At 36.9% G+C, this 23,542-nt stretch overlaps 1 protein-coding gene across 7 annotated transcripts in view; it reads right to left on the bottom strand.

Moving 5' to 3' along the window:
• The window catches only part of UVR8 (Regulator of chromosome condensation (RCC1) family protein), a 267,087-nt gene that overhangs the window by 138,345 nt on the left and 105,200 nt on the right, over nt 1-23,542 (bottom strand). For all 7 annotated transcript variants that reach the window (XM_089829080.1, XM_089829077.1, XM_089829082.1 and 4 more), the window contains one exon: nt 4,429-4,584. In XM_089829080.1, coding sequence (XP_089685206.1) covers nt 4,429-4,584 — 156 coding nt within the window. The remainder of the gene's footprint in view (nt 1-4,428; nt 4,585-23,542) is intronic.

Below are 23,542 nucleotides of genomic sequence, written 5' to 3' on the forward strand. Positions count from 1 at the left end.
CTCATGAAACAGTCCTATGCCTTCTGAGTCCACACAAATTCCCCTTTTTTCAGTAGATCTGTCATGGGAGTTGCATGTCGTGAGTAGCCACTGACAAACCTGTGATAGAAACCACATAAACCAAGGAACCCCCTCAACTGTGTAAGGTTCTCTGGTGGAGGCCAATCAACAATAGCGCGAATCTCTTCAGGATCCATCCACACTCCATCTGCACTAATAATGTGTCCCAAATATAACAGCTCGGTCATCCCTAAGTCACATTTGGACTCTTTTGCATACAATGACTCCTTCTGTAAAATGCTCAACACTGTCTCCAAATGCTCTAGATGCTCCTGCCATGATCGGCTATAGATCAAAATGTCATCAAAAAACACTAGCACGAATTTCCTCAACTGATGGTGGAAAACTCTGTTCATAGTGGACTGGAAAGTGGCAGGTGCATTGGTCAGGCCGAAAGAAATGAGCATATTTTGTTAATCTATCTACCACCACATAAATACAATCCCGTCCTTGTACCTTGGGCAAACCTGTGATAAAGTCCATGGAGATGCACTCCCACTTCCTGTCAAGGATCGGAAGTGGCTGTAGGAACCCTGTCGGATAGGTGTGTTCTTGTTTGTTTTGCTGGCAAACAAGACACTCTCGAACGTACTGCAAAACATCAGCTTTCAGCCCCTTCCAAGTGAACCGCTCTCGAACTGACCTGTAAGTCTTGAAGTACCCGAGATGGCCTGCTGTCGGTGAGTCGTGAAATGCTCTCAAAATCAATTGCTTAACCTTTGATCCTGGGACTAGGTAAATCCTGTTCTTGTAAATGATTAAATCATCTACAAGTGTGTATCTGGTATCAATCACTGTTCCCTCCACTATATCAGAGGCCCATGTATCCCTGGCATACTCTGCTATAATCAAGTGTCGCCAATCCTCTGATATCTGAACCATAAGAGTGAGGTGTGGCCTTCGAGAAAGAACATCTGCAACAACATTCTAAGTTCCCTTGACATATGAGATGTCAAAATCATATGCCTGCAACTTACTTACCCACTTTTGCTGGCGATCATTCAAGTCCCGCTGTCCCAAGAAATGCCTCAAACTGTTATGATCAGTTTTAATACAAAACTTACTACTGACAAGATATTGTCTGAATTTGGCCAAAGCATGCATGATGGCCAACATCTCCTTATCATATATACTGAATGAACGCTCGGGGCCTCTGAGCTTCCTGCTCTCATAAGCTATGGGGTGCTTATTCTGCATAAGTACAGCACCTACTCCCTCTCCAGATGCATCACATTGAAGCTCAAATGGCTTCGTGAAATCAGGTAATGCTAGAACTGGGCACGTAGTCGTTATCTCCTTAAATCTCATGAAACAGTCCTATGCCTTCTGAGTCCACACAAATTCCCCTTTTTTCAGTAGATCTGTCATGGGAGCTGCATGTCGTGAGTAGCCACTGACAAACCTGCGATAGAAACCACATAAACCAAGGAACCCCCTCAACTGTGTAAGGTTCTCTGGTGGAGGCCAATCAACAATAACGCGAATCTCTTCAGGATCCATCCGCACTCCATCTGCACTAATAATGTGTCCCAAATATAACAGCTTGGTCATCCCTAAGTCACATTTGGACTCTTTTGCATACAAGGACTCCTTCTGTAAAATGCTCAACACTGTCTCCAAATGCTCTAGATGCTCCTGCCATGATCGGCTATAGATCAAAATGTCATCAAAAAACACTAGCACGAATTTCCTCAACTGATGGTGGAAAACTATATTCATAGTGGACTAGAAAGTGGCAGGTGCATTGGTCAGGCCGAAAGAAATGAGCATATTTTGTTAATCTATCTACCACCACATAAATACAATCTCGTCCTTGTACCTTGGGCAAACCTGTGATAAAGTCCATGGAGATGCACTCCCACTTCCTGTCAGGGATCGGAAGTGGCTGTAGGAACCCTGCCGGATAGGTGTGTTCTTGTTTGTTTTGCTGGCAAACAAGACACTCTCGAACGTACTGCAAAACATCAGCTTTCAACCCCTTCCAAGTGAACCGCTCTCGAACTGACCTGTAAGTCTTGAAGTACCCGGGATGGCCTGTTGTCGGTGAGTCGTGAAATGCTCTCAAAATCAGTTGCTTAACCTTCGATCCTAGGACTAGGTAAATCCTGTTCTTGTAAATGATTAAATCATCTACAAGTGTGTATCTGGTATCAATCACTGTTCCCTCCACTATATCGGAGGCCCATGTATCCCTGGCATACTCTGCTATAATCAAGTGTCGCCAATCCTCTGATATCTGAACCATAAGAGTGAGGTGTGGCCTTCGAGAAAGAGCATCTGCAACAACATTCTGAGTTCCCTTGACATATGAGATGTCAAAATCATATGACTGCAACTTACTTACCCACTTTTGCTGGCGATCATTTAGGTCCCGCTGTCCCAAGAAATGCCTCAAACTGTTATGATCAGTTTTAATACAAAACTTGCTACCCACAAGATATTGTCTGAATTTGGCCAAAGCATGCATGATGGCCAACATCTCCTTATCATATATACTGAATGAACGCTCGGGGCCTCTGAGCTTCCTGCTCTCATAAGCTATGGGGTGCTTCTTCTGCATAAGTACAGCACCTACTCCCTCTCCAGATGCATCACATTGAAGCTCAAATGGCTTCATGAAATCAGGTAATGCTAGAACTGGGCACGTAGTCATTATCTCCTTAAATCTCATAAAACAGTCATGTGCCTTCTGAGTCCACACAAATTCCCCTTTTTTCAATAGATCTGTCATGGGAGTTGCATGTCGTGAGTAGCCACTGACAAACCTGCGATAGAAACCACATAAACCAAGGAACCCCCTCAACTATGTAAGGTTCTCTGGTGGAGGCCAATCAACAATAGCGCGAATCTTTTCAGGATCCATCCGCACTCCATCTGCACTAATAATGTGTCCCAAATATAACAGCTCGGTCATCCCTAAGTCACATTTGGACTCTTTTGCATACAAGGACCCCTTCTGTAAAATGTTCAACACTGTCTCCAAATGCTCTAGATGCTCCTGCCATGATCGGCTATAGATCAAAATGTCATCAAAAAACACTAGCACAAATTTCCTCAACTGATGGTGGAAAACTCTGTTCATAGTGGACTGGAAAGTGGCAGGTGCATTGGTCAGGCCGAAAGGCATGACTACAAACTCAAAGTGCCCACAATGACATCTGAAAGCAGTTTTCTCAATATCCTGTTCACGGACTCTGATCTGGTGATATCCTGATCTCAAATCAATTTTCGTGAAATAACAAGCCCCATGCAATTCATCTATCAACTCATCAATGCGAGGAATGGGATACTCATCAAACGATAGAAACCAAACCATGTAGCCATAGAACAATAAATTCTATTACATTATAGAACCAAGGCAAGACATTGTGTGCTGAAGCAAATGGTAAAATTAATTAGCATCCTAATATTGACTATTTCTAGTATTTCTATCTCTGTTATGAAATGTATATTTTGTCAGTTGTCCACCGTATGCATCATGCAAAAGCCGTATTAATTACCATATTGATCATTTATTGCCTCAAGTTCCACAGGTAATCATAATAAGAAATTTATATTGTTGGGACAAAATCTGAACTGCAAGGTATTTGCACCGCCTGGCTACTTGTTCTCCTCAAACACATTGATTTAGGGATGAAGGGATGGTTGGTTATCTGGAACTGAACATTTATTCTGACCTGATACCAGGAACAGTTCATTTTCACTGGTTGTTTGTAAACAGATCTACATTCACTACCTGAAAGACAGGATGGGATTTAAAACAGAATTAGTCAAACACATTTAACTTCCATACTTCATTGTACACTTAATGTTTCATAATTGATGGATAATTACTGATTTAGGTTCCCATGTTTCATTTTTGCAAAGTATATTCAAAGTTACTTTCTCGTGTGGCATTCTTCCATCCTAAAAAGAAATTAATATATTTTACAATATGATGAACATGCAAAATAAGTGGCTTGTATAACAGAAATATATTTCTATTGTTCCTTATGCATTTAGTTCAACTTAATGGTCACTTGGTTTGTTTATACATGCCACATGAGATGCCTTGGAAGACTGACTACCATGTTTTATGATTGACTATTTTCCTCAAGCATAATAATTAATTAAAATAAGAACAAGTGAATGGACACGTCTTCACCATAATATTTAAATTAGAAGTTCAATTCAACATATAGAAGCAAATTTAAATGGGATATGGGATGTCCACTAAAAATCACCGTATATGTTTCTTGCATCTGTACCAAGGGCAGCAGAAATTTAATTTTGCTATGCAAGGCATCCTCAAAAAAGATAAATGATTTTAAAGGCTTGCTTAAGAACAATGCAATGAGAATCTTTTTTCAAACAGATCAATTCACCCACATTTATTGAAGCCACCTCTTCTGGAATGAATCGATCATTTCTATCAGCCAAACCTAAGTTACCATAACGGCCCCAACCCCAGCCATAAAGCTTTCCATCCTCACTGACAGCAACTGTGTGCTCAGCACCTGCTGCTACCATCTTCATTGCCAAACCCTGTCCAAATTCTAGGCACATTAAATTGGAAGAAAATAAAAGAATGTGTATTTATTATTTATGTTGTATGCAAGAATGGCATGTACAAGATATTGGAATAAAAAATAAGGCTAATTTTATAACAAAATTATATCCAACTTAACAAGAATAAGCTTAAACAAGATCACTCAAACAGGAATATCTCTCTCATGTTTGAGTTAATATATATATGCATAATACAAAGTGTTAATAACTTTCTTTGTTAGTTCAACTCTTATTCTCCAGTTTTCTTTTCTCCTCCTTCATTATGTTATTGCAATTAATAAGTGTATGATGTATTTGAGGAAAATTTCATATGCTAAGAACAATTAGACATTTGAGTTACTTTTAAAGTAACAAAAGCATTTGTAATACACTGTGTAATCGGATTCTGTAGCCATTTGTCTATATAACAAGTCGATGATGTATTTGAGGCAAAATACATATGTTAAGAGCAACTAAACATTTTACTTACTTTTTTAATGTAACAAATGCAATTGTAATACACCATGCAATGAAATTCTACTACCATGTGAAATATGCAGTATCATCCTTGATATTAAAACCCTTCATTGGCTATTCATCGTGATATTCACTCTCCTCCTGTTTTATCATTCATTTCAAAAATCAGTTGCACTTAGCCAAATTAAATAGGTAAACAAGGTTGATCTGGCTTGGAGTTATAGCTACCAAGAATATGGAAAGAACAGAATTGCTTACTAATCAACTTTGATTGATTAGTTCAACCTAAGTCACAAGATTTGAAATTCAAATTCAAGTTCGGCGATCATAAGCTTCAGATCAAGTTCAGAAAGGGTAAAAATTTGGAAACAAAAAATCAACATAAAATTTGCCCTAAATAATTTATTTCTTAAGTATAAGTAAATATATAAACAACATTGTACAAATAGTTTAACACTGCTAAATAATTTAACTATATCACTCAAATTATGTTAAAATAAAACAATACAATTTTAAATATCATACAATTCGGATAAAATTTGGCAAGGGTGAAAATTCCCCAAATTTTGAATTTCATGGATGGAGTTCGACAAACAAGTGTTTATTCAGTCTGCAATTGTAACTCCAAAGCTACTAGAGGAAATTACTATGGTGTGAGTTCAACTTAAAAGGTCATTTGTTTTGCAGGATTATCTGTATTCTGATGAAATTAAGTCAGCTATTATTTTTCTCTCTTCTTCCAATATGTAAAGTCCCTTGTAAGATTTCTTCTATCTTCACAATCTAATGATTATATTTATGAACTTTGAGTTTTGGTCGAAGAATCTAAAGGACTTTGTGCTGTGTAAATGCTACGATTTTTAGAGAACTTAATTTGTGAGATTTGTATGGATTGGGAATGCAAGGATACAATCTTCTTATATAATATAATATTAAATATATTTTAAGATGCATATCCTAATAGATCGCTGTCCTTGCTCTCTCTTATGATCATGTGATTGGCTTGGAAGATAGATGACTGTTTATGTAGGAAGTTTGTAAAATCAATCCAATAGTCTACTAAATATCTTTACAATAATTATGTAAAACTTTGAAATTATATCTAAAAAAATAATTTCTGAAATGAGTTCTTTGATATTTTTATCAATAAATTTATCGCTCTATACTTTATAGAGAATGTCTTTGATTTGCAATTCTATACTTTCAATGTAATCTCCCCATTTTTGCCAGCATCAGAGCTTGAGAGATTAGACTATTATTGTGATCCTCGTAGACTAATTATTATGGATAAAGGGTCTCTGAGGTAGTGGCTTGGCTTGGGAGGGTCTTGTCTTCTCCACAATTCAATAAGCTACAGGTTGGTCTTCGCTTGGCTCAGATTGGACTTCATTTGGGTTTAGTCTCGTGTACTCACTATTTGTGCTAAGTCAGATGTTGATTGAGATGGACCCTTTCTATTTTTGGAAAATGCATTTGGTCACATGGAGAGATAATTTGACTGACTCTTGGTTCAGACAACATATTTAGGTGATAAGTATTTTGGAAGTTATTATATTTTTAATGACCAAATTATTATTAAATTATTAAATGGTTTATTGTAAAGTTATAATTTATCTTTATAACTTCACTTAAGTTGAGGGTTGAGTCATCATTGAAGGGGCAATTTATTTAATTAATTATATGCCTAAGCCAAGTATTAAATGTTACTAAAAGAGTTGTGTAGGAAAGTTTCAAGAGCTGAGTTCTTTTGGGAAACTTTCGCAGTTCTGAAGTTGAATTCTTTTGAGAAACTTTTGTCAACAAGGGATTATAAATATGAGCTCATTTCATTGGAAAAAGCACGCCTGAATATTTATTCATCTTTGTTGCCTTTGTGGCTTTTCTAAGTGTTGGTTTGTGTGCCCTTGCTGAAGTATAAGGGTTTGATCTAAGGCTTCTAAAGATTGAAGTTGTGAATCAATCCACTGCTGATGTATAGTGAGATTGAGTTGTTGTGCAAGCTGGATATTGATAGCTTGTCTTACTGTGATCCCTGTAGCTGAGAAGAAGGTTTGCTGGTGAGATTGATGAGTTATTTGTAATTCTGAGTTATGGTGATTCCCAGTTCTGTTACCACAAGTGAATTGCATCTGCATTTGGGTGACATTGTGGGAAAGTTAGCGGTTGAATGTTTCAATTTTGCAGCGGCATTGCCCTTGCCATTTGGCATGACTGTGCATTGGTATTTTCAGCTTTTTCTTCCTTGCAAAATTGTGTGTCTCGGGAGCTCAAGATTTGAGGCAGCATTGGAGCTGTTCTTTGAGCATTTGGAATTCTCTGAGCTGGGCACTTAGTTCTGCAAGTCTGGTGTAATCAGTCTGCAAATTGACATGCCAAAATTCCCTGTTTATTGTCGTGGATATAACTGCTGTTGAGCGATCTGCATTCTTGCCCTACAGATGGCATTGGAGGTGTTTGAGTCTCACAAATTCACAGCGTATTTTCCTCTGTTGTTACATGCCCAGGTTGCCAGCATTGCAGCATTGATTGTTCTACATTACAAGTGTATATCTCTGCTGCAAACAACCATTTACATCAGGTTCTTATGTTCTGAAATTTTAGTGTGCTTGGGTACTAAACAGTTGTAATTTAAACTCACTGGGACTGCCAGTCTATATTGTGTTGAGAACAGTAAAAAATCAATCATAATAAGAATTGCTAGTTATTCTAATCCAGTTAGATGAGTTCACTGTTTACATTCAACATTGTAAGTTTGAATTATCATTTTCAGAATCAGCTTTATCAGTTGCAATAGCTTCAACTTTCAGCATCTGTTATTTTCCTTACTAGCATCTCAAGAAATTACATGTTCAAAAATTACAAGAAAAGACCTCAGAACACTAAGCAAAAAGAAGATACCCCTGCATTTCATCAGCATTGCTAGCAAAGACGGTTTGGGTTTCCTACAGTAGCATTAGAGTTTGCGTGCAAAATGTTTGACGAAATGCCAAACCATTGATTAGTTAAGGAATGGGTGTTTCACAAAGATCTAAACGTTTCGGGTTATTACATTCAACATATTTATGCCAGTCAGGCCCTTGCTTAACTGTGCAGATAAAAATCTGGGTGTATAAGGGATAGAATTTTCTGAATGAATCGAATAATTGAACTTAAACTTATTTATATATCCCCTTATCATCAAATGTTTGCATCTTTTAACTATCAAAAGTCATGTCCATGCTTGTTAGATTTCCTAATCATCTTATCGATTTTGCATTGATAAATGACATTGACATGGTCGATCAAAACTACTGGATGTTATAACATCTCCCTTTTTATATTTAGCGCTTCCCAACTGTTCATATGCTGATACACTTAAGATGCGACTTGCTTAGGATTAGTGACAACGAATAGTTGTTTGTCAATTCTAATACTTTGATATTAATGGATTGTCAGTAATATGATTTTGACTGTTGATTAATATCTATTAACTTTAGACTGTATTACCGATCGCTGGCTGTCTTTTAACCCTAGTCTCATTGGCGTGTGATGATAGTAATCACTGTTACTTATGGATGGATTAGCAAATCATGATGTTCAATCTGCAGTGAATTAGTTTGACTCTTTGGACAGCCTCTCATGTGGCAATAGACCATATTTTGGATAATTGTTTTGTCTCTATAAATAATTGCTATTTTTGTCAACTGGTATAATTGTATTAAGTATTATGATCTTCGATCATTCACTTTTACCTTTTGCGATGACTTAGCATTGTATTCATTTCCTTGACATCAGGCATAAAAAATTGTTTACATTATCCCTATTGGGTTGAGATATACATTGTATTAGTCAACTTGTATATCGTACCATTTTGCTATACCTACTGACAAATCGGTCAATGTAATGACTGACCATATTCGTTATCGTTAACTCAGCATATAACATTATATTGGGCATTGTGGTATCGTGGTAATCTGAATAATTACTAGATGATACATATATGTGTATCGACAAACCTCCATAGCAAATGTTTTCCTAATAATCATACTGATCAATAGAAAAGATATACAATATTAGCCATGCCACTTCATGGACTTATTGTAATTTATCGGAATATAGTTTTCCCTCCACAGTTACAGTTTCATGTATTGTTATGTATGATATTTCTACCCTGATAATTTATTTGTTATATTTATTTGTAAATCTCTCAATGGTTTAATATATTTATTTGCTAATCTCTTAATGATTTAATATATTTATTTATAATATTTATTATACAATCTTATTATTATTATTACACATTATAGTTTATGAAATAACCCTGACAGGTTTTGCTTCTTTTAACACCAAAAATTTTAAAACTTTCAAGGAGTATCAAACAGTTAGCATACTAACTCTAATAACCCTTACTATAGCGTCAACAATTCGCAAGCTTTGCCTTGCAATAAGACTTCTATCAAAACTAAGCAGGCATCTGTCAATGGTAAAGGTAAAGTCTCTAATAATTTATTCAAATTGATTAACATAACCCATGAAACAACTACATCGAATTTTTAGGAGAAACTGAGTATCTAATCTGCAATATCATCTGAAATATTTAATTGGTATTTCAACAATGATCGAATTTAAAAAAGGACCTGGGTCGTGGCTCAATCCGGCAACCTTGAATCCACGTCAAAATATCACTCCACGCCTGCTTCTCCCGTTTTTGTGGATGACGAACTGAAACGAGTCAATCCCTATCGTGACTTTAATAGCTCGTGACCAATCTTCACCCTTGGTACTGATACCCGTGGCTTCCGTTGTCGAGCATAATTTCCTCTGTCTCAGTCAACGATTCGAAATGCTGCCCTCAGAATTATCGCCGCACGAGATTGAGGATTTCACTAATATCCGTTGTCTGGAATTAACGGGACTGGTTCAAACTTAATCTGACGGTGAACCAAATTTGAAATAATCTTCCCTTGCTGTATAACTTGCGCGATTTTTGATTAATATCTTCCAACGCGGAGTACAGCGGCCTCCTTTGATTGTTAGGATAATATCGCATTAATTCGCATGAAGTCAGAGGACGGGTATGAGGGATTGGTACCTCGAAAATGCTTCCCTACTTCACTTTAAATCCTCCAGTCCTGTACCCTCTGTGAATGAGGGATAATTTGAATTTGTCTCCTGCCGGTAGTCTAATGAGAGTAATACAAGTATCACTCGTTAGAGTTTCATGAGAGCGCCACCTTTCCAACAATTTGAATATGCAATAAACCCAATCATGAAATGGTTGTAGACCACTTCCAATGTGCAACCCTTCGAAGGATATCTCACCACCTCAGTTATGCAGACCCAAGGGAGTTTTCGTTCCCAAAGATCCAATGGAAATTTGCAGACCAAGACCGCAAATTGCTCCAATATAATAAGTAGTAGAATTCACAAATCGCTTGTCCAAATGGGAGCCTTATGTCCTCTATTTATTCACTTCGCTGAGAAGTTTCTGAAAGTTTTCCGGAAACATCTTTTATGATGTACTTCAACTATTAAACTTTATAAAATTAAATAAATAACTTTATAAAGTTAGAGTACAACCTTAATTTAATATTAGAACGAGTAGGCCCCACTTACTAAATTATTATTCTTCGAGAGCAAAATTGTAATTATCGGAAAACAAAAATGACCCTCTTCCCATAATCATTTGCCTACGAGAGTCGATGATAGGCAAATCCCCTGTTAAAGTTATGTCGCTAAAAAGGGGACATGACAGTTTATATCAATAATATAATGTGTAAACAATACATTTTTCATAAAATATTGTAGGAATAATATATATGTTTTATACAAGTTATATATAATATTATTATTATTGACTGATTGATTTATTTTAATTTTATTATTATAATTTATTGTTCACTTGTAAAATAGATGGGGAACATTACTATTTTCATACTTGTGGAGGATATTACTATGGATATTAGCCTAGAGTAGGTCATTTGTTTCGCAAGGTTGTCTGTATTCTGATGAACTTAAGTGAGTTATTTTTTTCTCTCTTCTTGCACTACTATTTTCATAAGTAATGGAGGATATTACTACATGGACAGATCCTCAACGAATTCTTGCGTACAAGCTGAAAGCCATCAAAGAAAGAAGAATCATTTGACACTCCGTGGAAGAACATTTCATCCCTCACATCACAGGGAGATTTGACTATGGTACACTTTGAGGGCTGCCAAACAAAGCAACATTATTTTACAACTTCAATCCAAAGAGTCGATATATAACTAAAGATGTTTCTGAAAAATAGTCGTTCCGCAAATGGATGAATTTAACATTGTCTAGCTATTACATGAAGGTTACCAAACCAAAACAATAGCTGTTCACTGTTGGTTCTTATGTTCAAGATACAGTATTAACACCAATTCTAGTACATTGCTTCTTCCCATCTTGAGAAGACTATGTCACAAGTATCTATACACTTGAGCAGCTATCCACTTACAATAAATTATAGACATAAAAGTTGTCCTTGAGAAGAAAGGAAAAACCAAGAACATTTCTTTCCTTGGAAGGATGAAAAGTTCAAGACAAGAAGCCCTAGAAGGGTACTGGACGCCAGAGAAAGCCAATGTAACTTGTTACAGGGGCAATAAAAAAAAAATTATGATTATGAAAGTAAGAAGAAAAAGCGTGAATGATCAAAAAAGAAAGTTCTAGAATAAGAAACTTATTATGAATACAGACATTTCAATTGAGGATATGATGAACTTAATTCAAGGCTTGAAACAACTTCTGCAATGATATCAGCCATTTGTTCTGACGTTAATTTGAGACAACAAATGTATGAGGATAGGGCAAAATTATATGACATGCCTAATGACAAAAGGCTTATCAACACATTCACTGTTACAACAAATAAGAATTCAAGTTGCTTTAGGCACTTATCAGCAATTGAAGTTGGCACTATTCCTATTCAGATTTCTTCAGGCAATGCTATCCACTTGAAAAATGCTAAGAGTCTATTTCTACAAGACCAAGAATGTGTTGCTTGTTTCAGCTGCAATAATTGATATATGTAAAGTCGAATGTGATTATAATCACTGTATCATTAGTGATTGCAACCAGGAAACATTTCCAGCATCAGCTTAAGAAGTACAATATGGTGGCTTGTATGGACTTCTTGTCACCTCTACAGCTTATGGAACTGTTTAAAAGCTTATGCTGAATTTTACAGTTATGAAACACGCACACTAACCATTTTTAGTAGAATGCATCACCTCTTACAGAATAGGTTGCAACATTTTAATGTTGAGGAATATTATTGGATCGATCAACTGAGATACACAGACTAATGAAGCAAAAAAGGCCATCCACTCTACATATCATAAATTACTGACAGATACAAATTTTTCCCTCTTAAAATTGCTGAATTTTTCTGCAAGTATGATTTTGACTGCATACATGTCATTTAATCATGTTTAAATCCCATAAAATGATACAAAAATCACTTGATGCCCACATTTCTCACCTACACGAAATGGTTTACATCAGGAGTTTTAAAGATTTTAATGACACTATTTTGCAAGTTATCAGCATCAGCTTCATCCTCCAAGCCATTTTCTATTTTGGCTGTGCATCTTGCCTGGTGTTGGGTTGTGATGTTTTCAAACTTTCTATTAGCCGAAAATATTGAATAATTGATTCATCCTTTAATTTGGACAGTAGTCTTTATTCTAGAGTATTTTTTTATTTAGTTGGACAACAATCAAAATCACCATCTATTAAGAGCTTCGCAGTATTTGTCTTTGGCTAGTTAATGGCTCCTCTAAGTTCAAACATATCAGCTTTTCAAACTGTTTGTAGTTCCAAACATACTGCCTAGGCTAATACTCTTTAAGCTGATTTACAATCTCTATAGGCCAACTGCTTTCCAACTCACAGCATTGAAAAGTGTGAGTACTCAATGAAATTAAGTGAGTCCAAGAAGAAATACACTTAGGAAGCAGCAAAAATGTAAAATGAGAATGATTGTAAGATTTTATAGTTTGTAGCATTTCATTCAAGTTCATTTGAAGGTACATTTATTTCTAAATCTCAAGCATTAATTTAAATACAATAAAGATGGCTAAAAGTTGAATGAAACGTTGTTTCTGCTATATAACCTAGATAGCAAATATATTGCCTTCAAACTCATATATTCAAGGAGACCATAATGCTAACCACAACTGAAATAAATAAATCACTACAGCAAAATAGAACTCATCAACATTGTCCAAAGTACTGATGTGACCGGCAAAACTCTACTATTATTCCCATCCCAGAGTCTCGTGATGAATTGACCTCCAGAGATTCTTCAATGGCAGAAATAAACCAATATCCAACAGTTAATACACACGCATCAATATTCTTACACACATCTTTAGCAATCACACACCATTTTCTCAATGCTTCAATCAAGAAGGACGCTCGTGTTTAACAAATGGAGAAAAAACCATGCCACATTGGCGTCCAGTAAACCGAAACCCCATAATTCACATAAAAAAAATTTCAAATGACAAAACAACTTCTCTAACAGTCATCCACCACACTGCATTTTTCATGTCTGCTCAATCTTCATGCCATTAAAGGAAAATTAGTTTGTGCAATACAATACATTCACATGTCCAAATATTCTCAAACCAATGAACCAAATTTATGGATAAATTTAAGCTAGCACAAGGCATCCAGAATAAAACTCCATTAAACTCAAATTGTCAAGAATGAAACTCCGATAAAACTCAAATCGTCCAGTATGAAACTGCATTAAACTCAAATTGTTCAGATTGAAACTCCACTAAACTCAAATTGACCAAAACTCTATATATGTCTCTTGGTACTAGACATCACAAATTTAATACTCAAATTAAATTCACAATGAAATGCCTGATTAATATCTCCACCAAATTGGCTAGGGCAGGTTAGTTGCACTACCAGATACAATTACCTTTAAGATTTCTGTCATAGGGTTTCTAGTTGTTGTCTCTGATTTTGAATTCACAAAATCAGAAAAAACCCTACGAATTTGAAGCCAGAATCATAGAGTCAATTTCTAAGACATGCTTTATGGGGTTAGTATTCATATGCATTAAGTCATTTTCTTCTTTTATCTTAGCTTTTGTTTTGCTTTGCCAGTTTTCATTTTTATTTTTCTTTGATTTTTTACTAAGCTATTTAAATTCGGATGTGGATGCAACTAAGAGAACCTGATACATGGGCATGTGAAATTTTTCAGAGGTTTTTGTGTAATGTCTTCAACCAGTTGACAGTGATTAGAGACAGTGAGGCCAGCATATGCGATCATTGTGTAGTCATACTATGCTCAGGTTGAATGGCATGGGGTGTTGTGTGATGTTCTTGATGACCATATGGTTGTGGGGGTGGTCCTGTCATATGCTATTGTCACTTGGTTTTGCTATACAGTGTTGCTATGTCCGTACAAATTAGAAAACAATGTCATTGCTAAGTCCGTACAAATTAGAAACTAATGTCATACGCCTTGATTAGTATGTACAATACAAATATAATATAAGATGCATACACGCTATTTAAATACCTTATTACTATTGTCAATTAATAAATATGATATTAAGCATTAATATTAATCTTGATGTTAGTCAAGGTAATATTAATAATTGATATTAATCTACAAATATTAAATAACAATATAATAAAATAAATTTTATTATTATCAAATTAACATTATATTTTTAAAAAATTAATGTACTGCAAATTTAAACATTTTTGTGTGTTTAAATCGCAGTTAAATGGCATTTTAAACCTTAATTATTCTCCTGCCAACTTGTGAAACACTCAAAACCTGAGAAATGGCAAAATAGTTTTCAAATAGCATTGTTGATCGATACTTTTACCGCACAATTAGAAATGAAAGCTTGTCGGGACACACATATAAGCCTTAAGGCACAACTAGTTACAAATTCGTAACGACTTGGGAAGTGATGCCTTTGATTCAAAGGTAGGCATTTTTTTTACTATAATATTGCTGCAACTACAATCTATAACTTCAGGCCATATATATAACAATTACCGTAAAGTTTCTGTAAATTTTATAGGTTCAGATCTAAGATAATACCTTTTATTCGTTGATGCTCTGATATTCTTCTTCTTTATGAATGTAGAATGTAATTTTCAGAATATTAAATGTTATTCTGAACTTGTTTATCTCTGCAGTAATTTGTATAGGGCCGTATAGTTTTAAAGAGCAGACTTCAATATTTTTGTGTATCCTTAAACTACAATAACACCCACCCCTTATACCAAGACCAAAGGGCATGTCCCTTAAAGGGACATGACCTTCTCAAGGTCGGCCCATACATTACTTGTAGAAATCAGCACCTATGAAGGAGATAACAAAAATGTTAACTAACATAACAATTAGTTATAGTTAGTACATAACATGTTTACTGCCAAGGACTGTATCCCATCTATTTGTCAAGTGTAGTGTATATAATGCTTTCGTATGGTATAAGGGGAGAAGATTAAGGTGTGGTCTGCACTTCTCAGACCAGTATGAATATCACTATTAATATTTAACAATTACAAAAAATTCAACCAACGTATACAAATAGATTGATAAATGTTAAATAAAATTTTCAATTTGCACATGCAAAAGCCTAGAGCACAACGGTAAATTATGAGCCTCTCAATTCGGAGGTCTTGGGCTCAAGTCTACTCAAGTTTAACACATAATAATAATTAATCTCAACTAATAATAATCATTAATCTAGGCTAAGGCCCATTACCTATTAAAAAAGAGACAATGTGCACATCACATTGATATTTCAATTTAAATTAGCAAGATCTTAAACATTAAATCTAATTTGGGTTGCGATTTTGTCCATAGACAGTACTTTAGAGTTATGACAAATGGACGGTCAATTTTCCAAGGATATATATATTCACTTGTTCTTCATAATTCACATTTTGTGTCTACTTTATTATCATTTAATTTTATCCACATTTAGAAGATAGAATTTTTGTCAACATTGTCAATACATTGTCACAGTTTAATTTTGTGTCTACTTTAGTCTACATTAAATGTTAACAAACAAAATCATGTGCATTGTTGCATATTTTCCCCTTTTGGGCCAAAATATTTCACCTAGGTCCTAAGTGAAGTGCCTTGTGTCTTGAAAGTAGATTCCATGCCTAAATCACATCAAAGTTTCAACAATAATTTTTGAGGGAAGGCACTTGTTCTTAAATTCCAAAATAAAATAAAATGGAAGGCCTTATCATTATTTGAGGAAAAAACATACTTTCATTTTGGAAGTGACCCCAAAATGCAAAAGATTTTGAAAGATCACATATATTTTCTTCACTGAAGTTTTGGAGGGAGAGATGGTGAAAATTTGACCAAACTCTAAAGGGCGACCAAGTTCAAAGGGAGTTAACAGCTTTGGTGAGACAAAAGCCCTAATTTCTTGCTTTCTCTTTCATGGCTGTCAAGTTTGATAAAGTAGTTCAACTGAACAAAACAGCAACTTAATAGTGAGAATCGTGGATTTGAAGGAATGGAATAGCTGTCCAAGGCAAGAAGTGATGCCACGAATATGAGTTAGCAGCGAGTTTCCATTTCAAAATAGAAGTGACAAGGAAAAATAAGAAAAGTGATGGAAATCGACATTCTTAAAATCATTTTCACGCAAGGATCTTAATATAGAAACAGCAGCGTGAAGCAGGTTCTAGTGGTTGTATAAAGGGAAGCAGATTCTTCAAGAACAGGCAGTTGTTTGAAAAGAATGCAAAGATTTCAGTACCAACTTCAAAGATTTGATCACGAACAGCATGATCTTCATGAGGGAAGGCGTATTTCATGGGTTCTTTCAAAGCATCAATAATTATTAAATAGATCAGCCATGGGCCCATGTTGATTTTTATATGTATAAATTCATGCATTGATCATCCACAACTTTTGTGTCCGCCATCTTTTGAAGAAGCTCATGCATTATGTGAGATTTTTTTCGTGTAATACATCCACTACAAGAGGAAAAAGAGATTCTTTCCACCATTTCTGGGTTATTACAGGTAGTTCTTTTTGATTAGATGTTTGGTCAAGACTTTATTTCTAGCAGCAGCAAGCATAGGCCATCTGCGTTCAATGCTTTTTAAAGGTTTTCATTGTTTTTAGTCCTAAAATCATGATTTGATAGGAGAGAACATGATGGCAATTTCAAAACCTTCAAGCTTTCTATGACAGCTAGTTTAGACAGAGGGGTAGGCTTTTATGAGATCATATCCCCTGTTGGTAAGACATGTATGATTGCTTTCAAAATGCTATTCACTATTTTGTATGAGAACTGGTGAGTCGTAGAGGAGGAAACCAACTGGTGATGTACAGTATAGACACAAAAATGCACTGATAAAGAGCTATTTTGGAAGAAATGATGTATCTAAGAAGTGATAAGTGGGAAATCTTAGGATGGTTCTAAAAAGCAATGCGATGAAAGCAGTGGACATGATGACTCAAAAAAAACAGAGAGCATCAATTTTCCTTAGCAGTAATGGTGAACAAAGATTAAATGAGCAGAAGTAGATGTTACAGAGAGAGGGGGGCAACACTGTCAGCATGAAAGCAGAGGCAAGATCACTGCTAGAAGGAAGCAAAATAACAATGCAAAATCAGTTGCGTATGATATAAACATGGCATGATTTATTGTCCTCGGTGAAAAACTGCAGCTGTTATGTGTTTTTCCCTTAGAATGAGAGAAGGACATTAACAGAGGCACTGATAATTAATATTATTGATATCACATGTCACTTTCCATAAGAAATTTTCATCATTGTAGCAAAGTTTTGACTCTTTCAAAGTCCTTAAAAGATGTTGCATGTTTTATCCTTTAAATGAAGGGGAAAGATATGCATGCTGGTAATGAAAAGATAGCAGCTCCGAGGGTTAAGTCACAACATAGTCCTTGTACCAATAGTAGATTAACATCAGATACATGCCAACAACAGAGAAAAGATTGCCATTGAAGGGAAAAGATTCAATCAAAGTACCCCATAGCGGTCAATGAGCAACATTCAGGAATGAAATGGTAGTCAAAAGGGTCCCAGTTTGATGAAGGCCTTGTCATAGAATGGTACGGTGAAAGACATTGTTGCTAAAATAGAGGCAAATGGAAGCCTATGAGACTAAGATAAGATAAATTTATTAATGTCCAAAAAGAGACCACAAACAGGTCTAAGGGACTGAAAAACGTACAAACAAGGCCGCAGGCAGCAGCAGGAGCACCAAACAATGTCCGCATAAAGAACGAAACAGGAGAGCGGAAAGACAAAAGAACTCCTCACAAGCGAGAAGTACTCCACAACCAAACAATATTGTCCAGGGCGAAGGTGTGTGAGGTCCCTCGACCGTCTGAAAGAACAACTGGAGGCAAGGTGATGTTGTCGAGTGAATGTTCTAGGAGGTCTCACATATCTAGTATGACCCAAAGGAAGGCCGAGCGACTAGATATCACTGGGCTGTTTGCTTACCAAGTATATGCATTATTGTACATATATAAAAACAGTCCATTTCACAGTGAATATATAGGAGCTGCTTGTCGTCAGCAAAAGTGTTATGCCATCAGAATTAGTTAAGATGTCAGTCAATTAGTACCCGAATGGTGTTCTATTATGACGCAACGGTTCGGTCGCACCCCTTCGGAATCTATACATGTAACTCTCCCTTGAGAGAAAAGTCATTTAGTATTATCGATTCATGTTCTATCTTGTACTTGCATATGATGTACTAAAGCATGTGAACACTAATGAAGAATATGTCTAATTCCTAAAGCATTGCATTTATGTCTTATCTCTATTACCGTGATATGCATTAATCTACTTCACCCTATACGATAAAATTTGGCGTCGATGCTGATTTGAATCAGGAAAGTGCAATGTAGCGGATAGCATAAATGGACATACCTGCACAACAGAACATTTGAACTAATGAAGATGGCGTGACCGAGTTGTATGAACGTGAGCATGCTCAGGTGGAGAACTTTCACATACTTTTTCGTGCGATAATTGAAATGTTTGTTTGTAGAGAAGCCATACGGGAGGAAGTTTTGGTCGACACAGTTTGGGACGCTCTGAACATCAACCTCGCTGTCAACTGACTTTTGCATTGGTTCCCTCGATTGTTTGTGCAAGCATTCCTTGCACAAGCACAAGGAAAAGAGGAAGCTAAGAGGGAGCAGCGCAAACAACAAACTCTCAAGAACTTTTTGGAATGTAACCGTCAGGACTCAGAGGATTGGGATGAAACCCGACGGAGATCTAACCCATGAGCCTAGGCCGTGGTAATGTAAATGGAGTGTGAGGGAAAAGAGCACTAGAACTCGGTAATGGTCGCATAGACGACCATGAGGATGTACGAAGACTATATATAACTTAAAGTGTTCTTGTTATTTATGATGTGTTTATAAGAATTGATGCCAAATCAATTGAATAAGAATAGAAATAAAAGAGAAAAATATAATGATGATGTCCACCCTGTACAGAAGGCTTTGATCCTCGCACAGCAAATCAAGTGAAGGCAACGACTCGAGCAACTCCCTGACGGGTGCCATGGTGGGGTCACGGAGGGTGACCATGGACCCATAGGAGGTGCACTGAACAAAGAGCATGGTTTACCTAACCATCGGCAACCAAGAAGTATGGAGGACTTACTAGAGGAGATGCGGCAAAGGTTGAATCTGATCAAGGAAACGAGGGAAGAATTTCTAAAATTACATACACCACATGTGGAGAATCCCAATAGAGGAGAATAAGGAACCAAAGCGGCTCAAGGTGTCGAAGGAGCACAAGCACAGGGTGACCACTTTGTCAATCACACATCATACGAACAAGTATAGTTCGATAATTGTATAACCCTCTTTTTAGAACCTATTACACTGCAATGTAAAGTGGGTACGCAGGCATAGAATGAGAACAAACACGGGACGCAACAAACACACCAACACAGCTACAACAAACGCAACCAATGAAGCCAAGTGTACCAAAGCAACAGACACCAATTATGGTAAGGCAGAAGTAGAAACTACCTAAATTCACAAGTGATGGTATAGAAGACCTCATACGACACTGTAAGACATGTGAAACCATATGGATGGCCAATGGAGTGACAAACCAAGATGACTGGGTGTGACAATTTCCAGCTACTTTGAGGGGAGTAGCAATCAATTGGTTTTCTAACATCAAACAAGCAAAATAGCTACATAGGTAGACTTAAAGGACTTTGGGGTAGAATTCCGGCTATTAAGAGATGATAAAAAAGTTATAGCAAAAATTTACAACACCAAACAAGGGAAGGATGAAACCTTCTGTGGATATGCGCGGAGACTAAAGGAGTTGGTCGGGAAGATGGAAAGCCCACCGGTTGATGGCTTCAAAAAAATTGGTTTGTCTAAGGGTTGAAACCTGCACTACACAAAAAGATGAAAATTGTACCCCCGACATCATACATTGATGCATATAATAGAGCGATGGACCTCAAGAAGGAAAGTAAAACAAGGAAGAAGAAAGTAGATTGTCTGAGGAGGAAGACGATTCTTTAGGGGAGAGTAGCGACGAAGAATCAAACAAGAAGATTCAGGCGCTACAAAAAATATACTACATATGATGAAAGAATTCAAGAACATGAAGAAAAACCCTAGCTGAAGTACTGATAGGGACTTATGGTGTACGGATTGTATAGAAGGCCACACGAAGGGTGCTTGCCCGAAAAATCAGTTCTGCAACATCTACCAAATAGCCATGCATTCCACTAAAATATGCTCGTTCAACATGAAAACCAAGGGCCACCAACAAGTTCTAATAAGGTAGGAGGTATTTACATCAAGCGGTGCGGGAATGGGGAATGCAAACACCAACATGAAATTGACGGGACGATATCGGGATAACTGATGAGGAAGAGGTAGAAATAATAACAATAATAATGGAGGTCATAGTTGTATACAGTACGATCAAAGTGGGCGGTCTATGATACAATGTCATGCCTGTAATCAATGGGGCCACTTTTCCAAGGACAGTCCTAAGAGCAAAGCACCACAGTTCCTGTATAAATGGTGTGGTCATGGAGATCACGACGATTCAAAATGCCCAAAACCAAAGGTTAACCTACTGAACATCAAAGCGTACGATGAAGAATGTTAGTCATTACCCGAATGCAAAGAAAGAAAGGTGAGTACCCTAATCCCAAAGAAGAAAAAAAAAGGATGTTGGAAACAAAAGTTGAAATAGAGAAGGAGATGATGGCCGAAAGAAGGGAAACAAAGGATGCCACGAGTACCTCAACGAGGACGCAGGCAGAGAAAAACATCATAAGGCAGGTGATGCAGGCCTAAAGCCCAATAAAACTAAATCACCCTCTTCTCACAATGCCACAATTGTGAAATGCAATATTAAACATGCCACCATCCCTTAAGGCATCGACTAGACCAACAAAGAGTAATCGCAATGAAAACAAAGCCTTCCTTGGAGAGAAGAGTCCTCTTGGGAAAGAAAAGGATCTGATGTTACTTGCGGTGAATACACCCTGCAATAGTGGAGATGGGCATCCTGGGGACCATCCTAATGGACACCATTGTTAATGGAGGCTCTGGCATCAACATACTACTAGAGGAAACATGGAAGAAGTTAGGGTGACCAACATTGTGGCCGCCAAGATTTCAACTGGTAGGTGTTGACCAACACAAAATTAAACCTATTGGGACTATAATGGCCTAGAGAGTGATGATTGGAACACAACCCTTTGTTTTAGACTTCGTAGTAATTCTGCAAACAAGAAAAGGATACAACACGATCCTAGGAAGGGGTTGGTTGGTACAAGCGAGGGTGAAAGACGATTGGAAACGAAATACTCTCTCGATGGAAAGAGGAGGTCGTAAGTTTACAATTAACTTGCAAACACATATGGTGAGTGAAGATCTAGCATCCTTGTTTGATCCCGAAGTGGAAGAAGGCGGCGATGAAAGGAAGAAAAGCATGGAACCTAATAAGGAAGGGGTTCTCAAACTGAAAGGATGCTGGGATGATGACTTGGATTCATTAAATGGACTCTTCCACTGGCAAATGGAAGACTATAAGGTATTTCCAAGATGCAACATGTTAGGGGTAGACAACGGAAATGAGGATGAAATGAATTTATGCCCAACGGAGTACAGAGAATATGAGTGGGAGGCACCAATGGATGAAACACTAACACGTGCATTTGCTAAAGAAAAACTTATTAAATATGAAGAACCTTTGGTAAAGGCAATGCATCTAGGGGACGAAGCCAATCCTAAGAACATCTTTGTCGGCAATGATTGTAACCTAGTGCTAAAAGCAACAGCATTTAAGATATTTCAGGAATACAAGGATATTTTTGCTTGGACGTATAAGGACCTCAAAGTAGTTCCACCTGAATTGTGCATCCATCGGATTCCACTCATACAAGGAGTCATACTTGTACAGAAGCGACCATACCAAATGAACAAGAATTATGTCATATGGGTCAATGAGGAGATTGTACGAATGCTTGACGCAAGAATCATATTTTGTATAAAGACAAGCGAATGGGTGTCTCCTATTGTAATCTCACTGAAAAACGACGCCAACCAAATAAGGATGTGTGGATTTTTGTTGCCTAAATGTCGTAACCATTAAGTACCCATTCACGATACTGTTCACGGATAGTATTCTAGAGGAAGTTGTTGGACATGAGATATAATCATTCATTGATGGATTCTCTGGTTACAACCAAATATCCATCGCAAAAGAAGATAAGTTAAAAACAACCTTTGTGGGAGACAATGAAGTTTATGCGTACAACCAAATGCCCTTCGGATTGTGTAACACTCTAGCAAAATCCCAACGAATCATTTTGCACATCTTCAACAAGGTGTTGATCGAGAACTTTAAGGTTTTTCTAGACAATTAGTCCATATTCTGCAGAGGACACACACTTGGTAACCCTTAGAGAGTGCATGGAAAGATGTCATCAAGCTAGGTTAGCATTAAACCATAAAATGTGTAGATTCACTGTGCCTCAGGGAAGACTAATGGGCCATATCGCATGCAAAACGGGATTGAAGATGGATCTAAACAAGGTCTAAGTAATTTTAGAAATGGAACCTCCCATAGACGTAACTGAAGTGAAGTCCTTTTTGGGACACATCGAGTACTATAGAATATTCATAACAAAAATTGCTCACGTGTCCTGCCTACTGGACAGGCCGACTCGGAAGGGAGAGCCCTACATTTGGGGAATGGAACAAGACGAGGTATTCAAAGAACTTAAAACAAGACTAGAAGGAACACCTATCCTCGCCTACCTGAACTAGGATAAAGAATTTCATGTGCACGTGGATGCATCAAACTTTGCAATTAGGGCAACCCTAGCACAGACAGGTGACCATGTATTAGATCATCCCGTTTACTTTGCATGCAAACTATTGTCCAAAGCCGAAAAGAATTCCAATACAACGGA

Source organism: Cupressus sempervirens, chromosome 5 (genome assembly GCF_028749045.1).
Source record: "Cupressus sempervirens isolate cs-2001-9-10 chromosome 5, ASM2874904v1, whole genome shotgun sequence".
Lineage (NCBI taxonomy): Eukaryota > Viridiplantae > Streptophyta > Pinopsida > Cupressales > Cupressaceae > Cupressus > Cupressus sempervirens.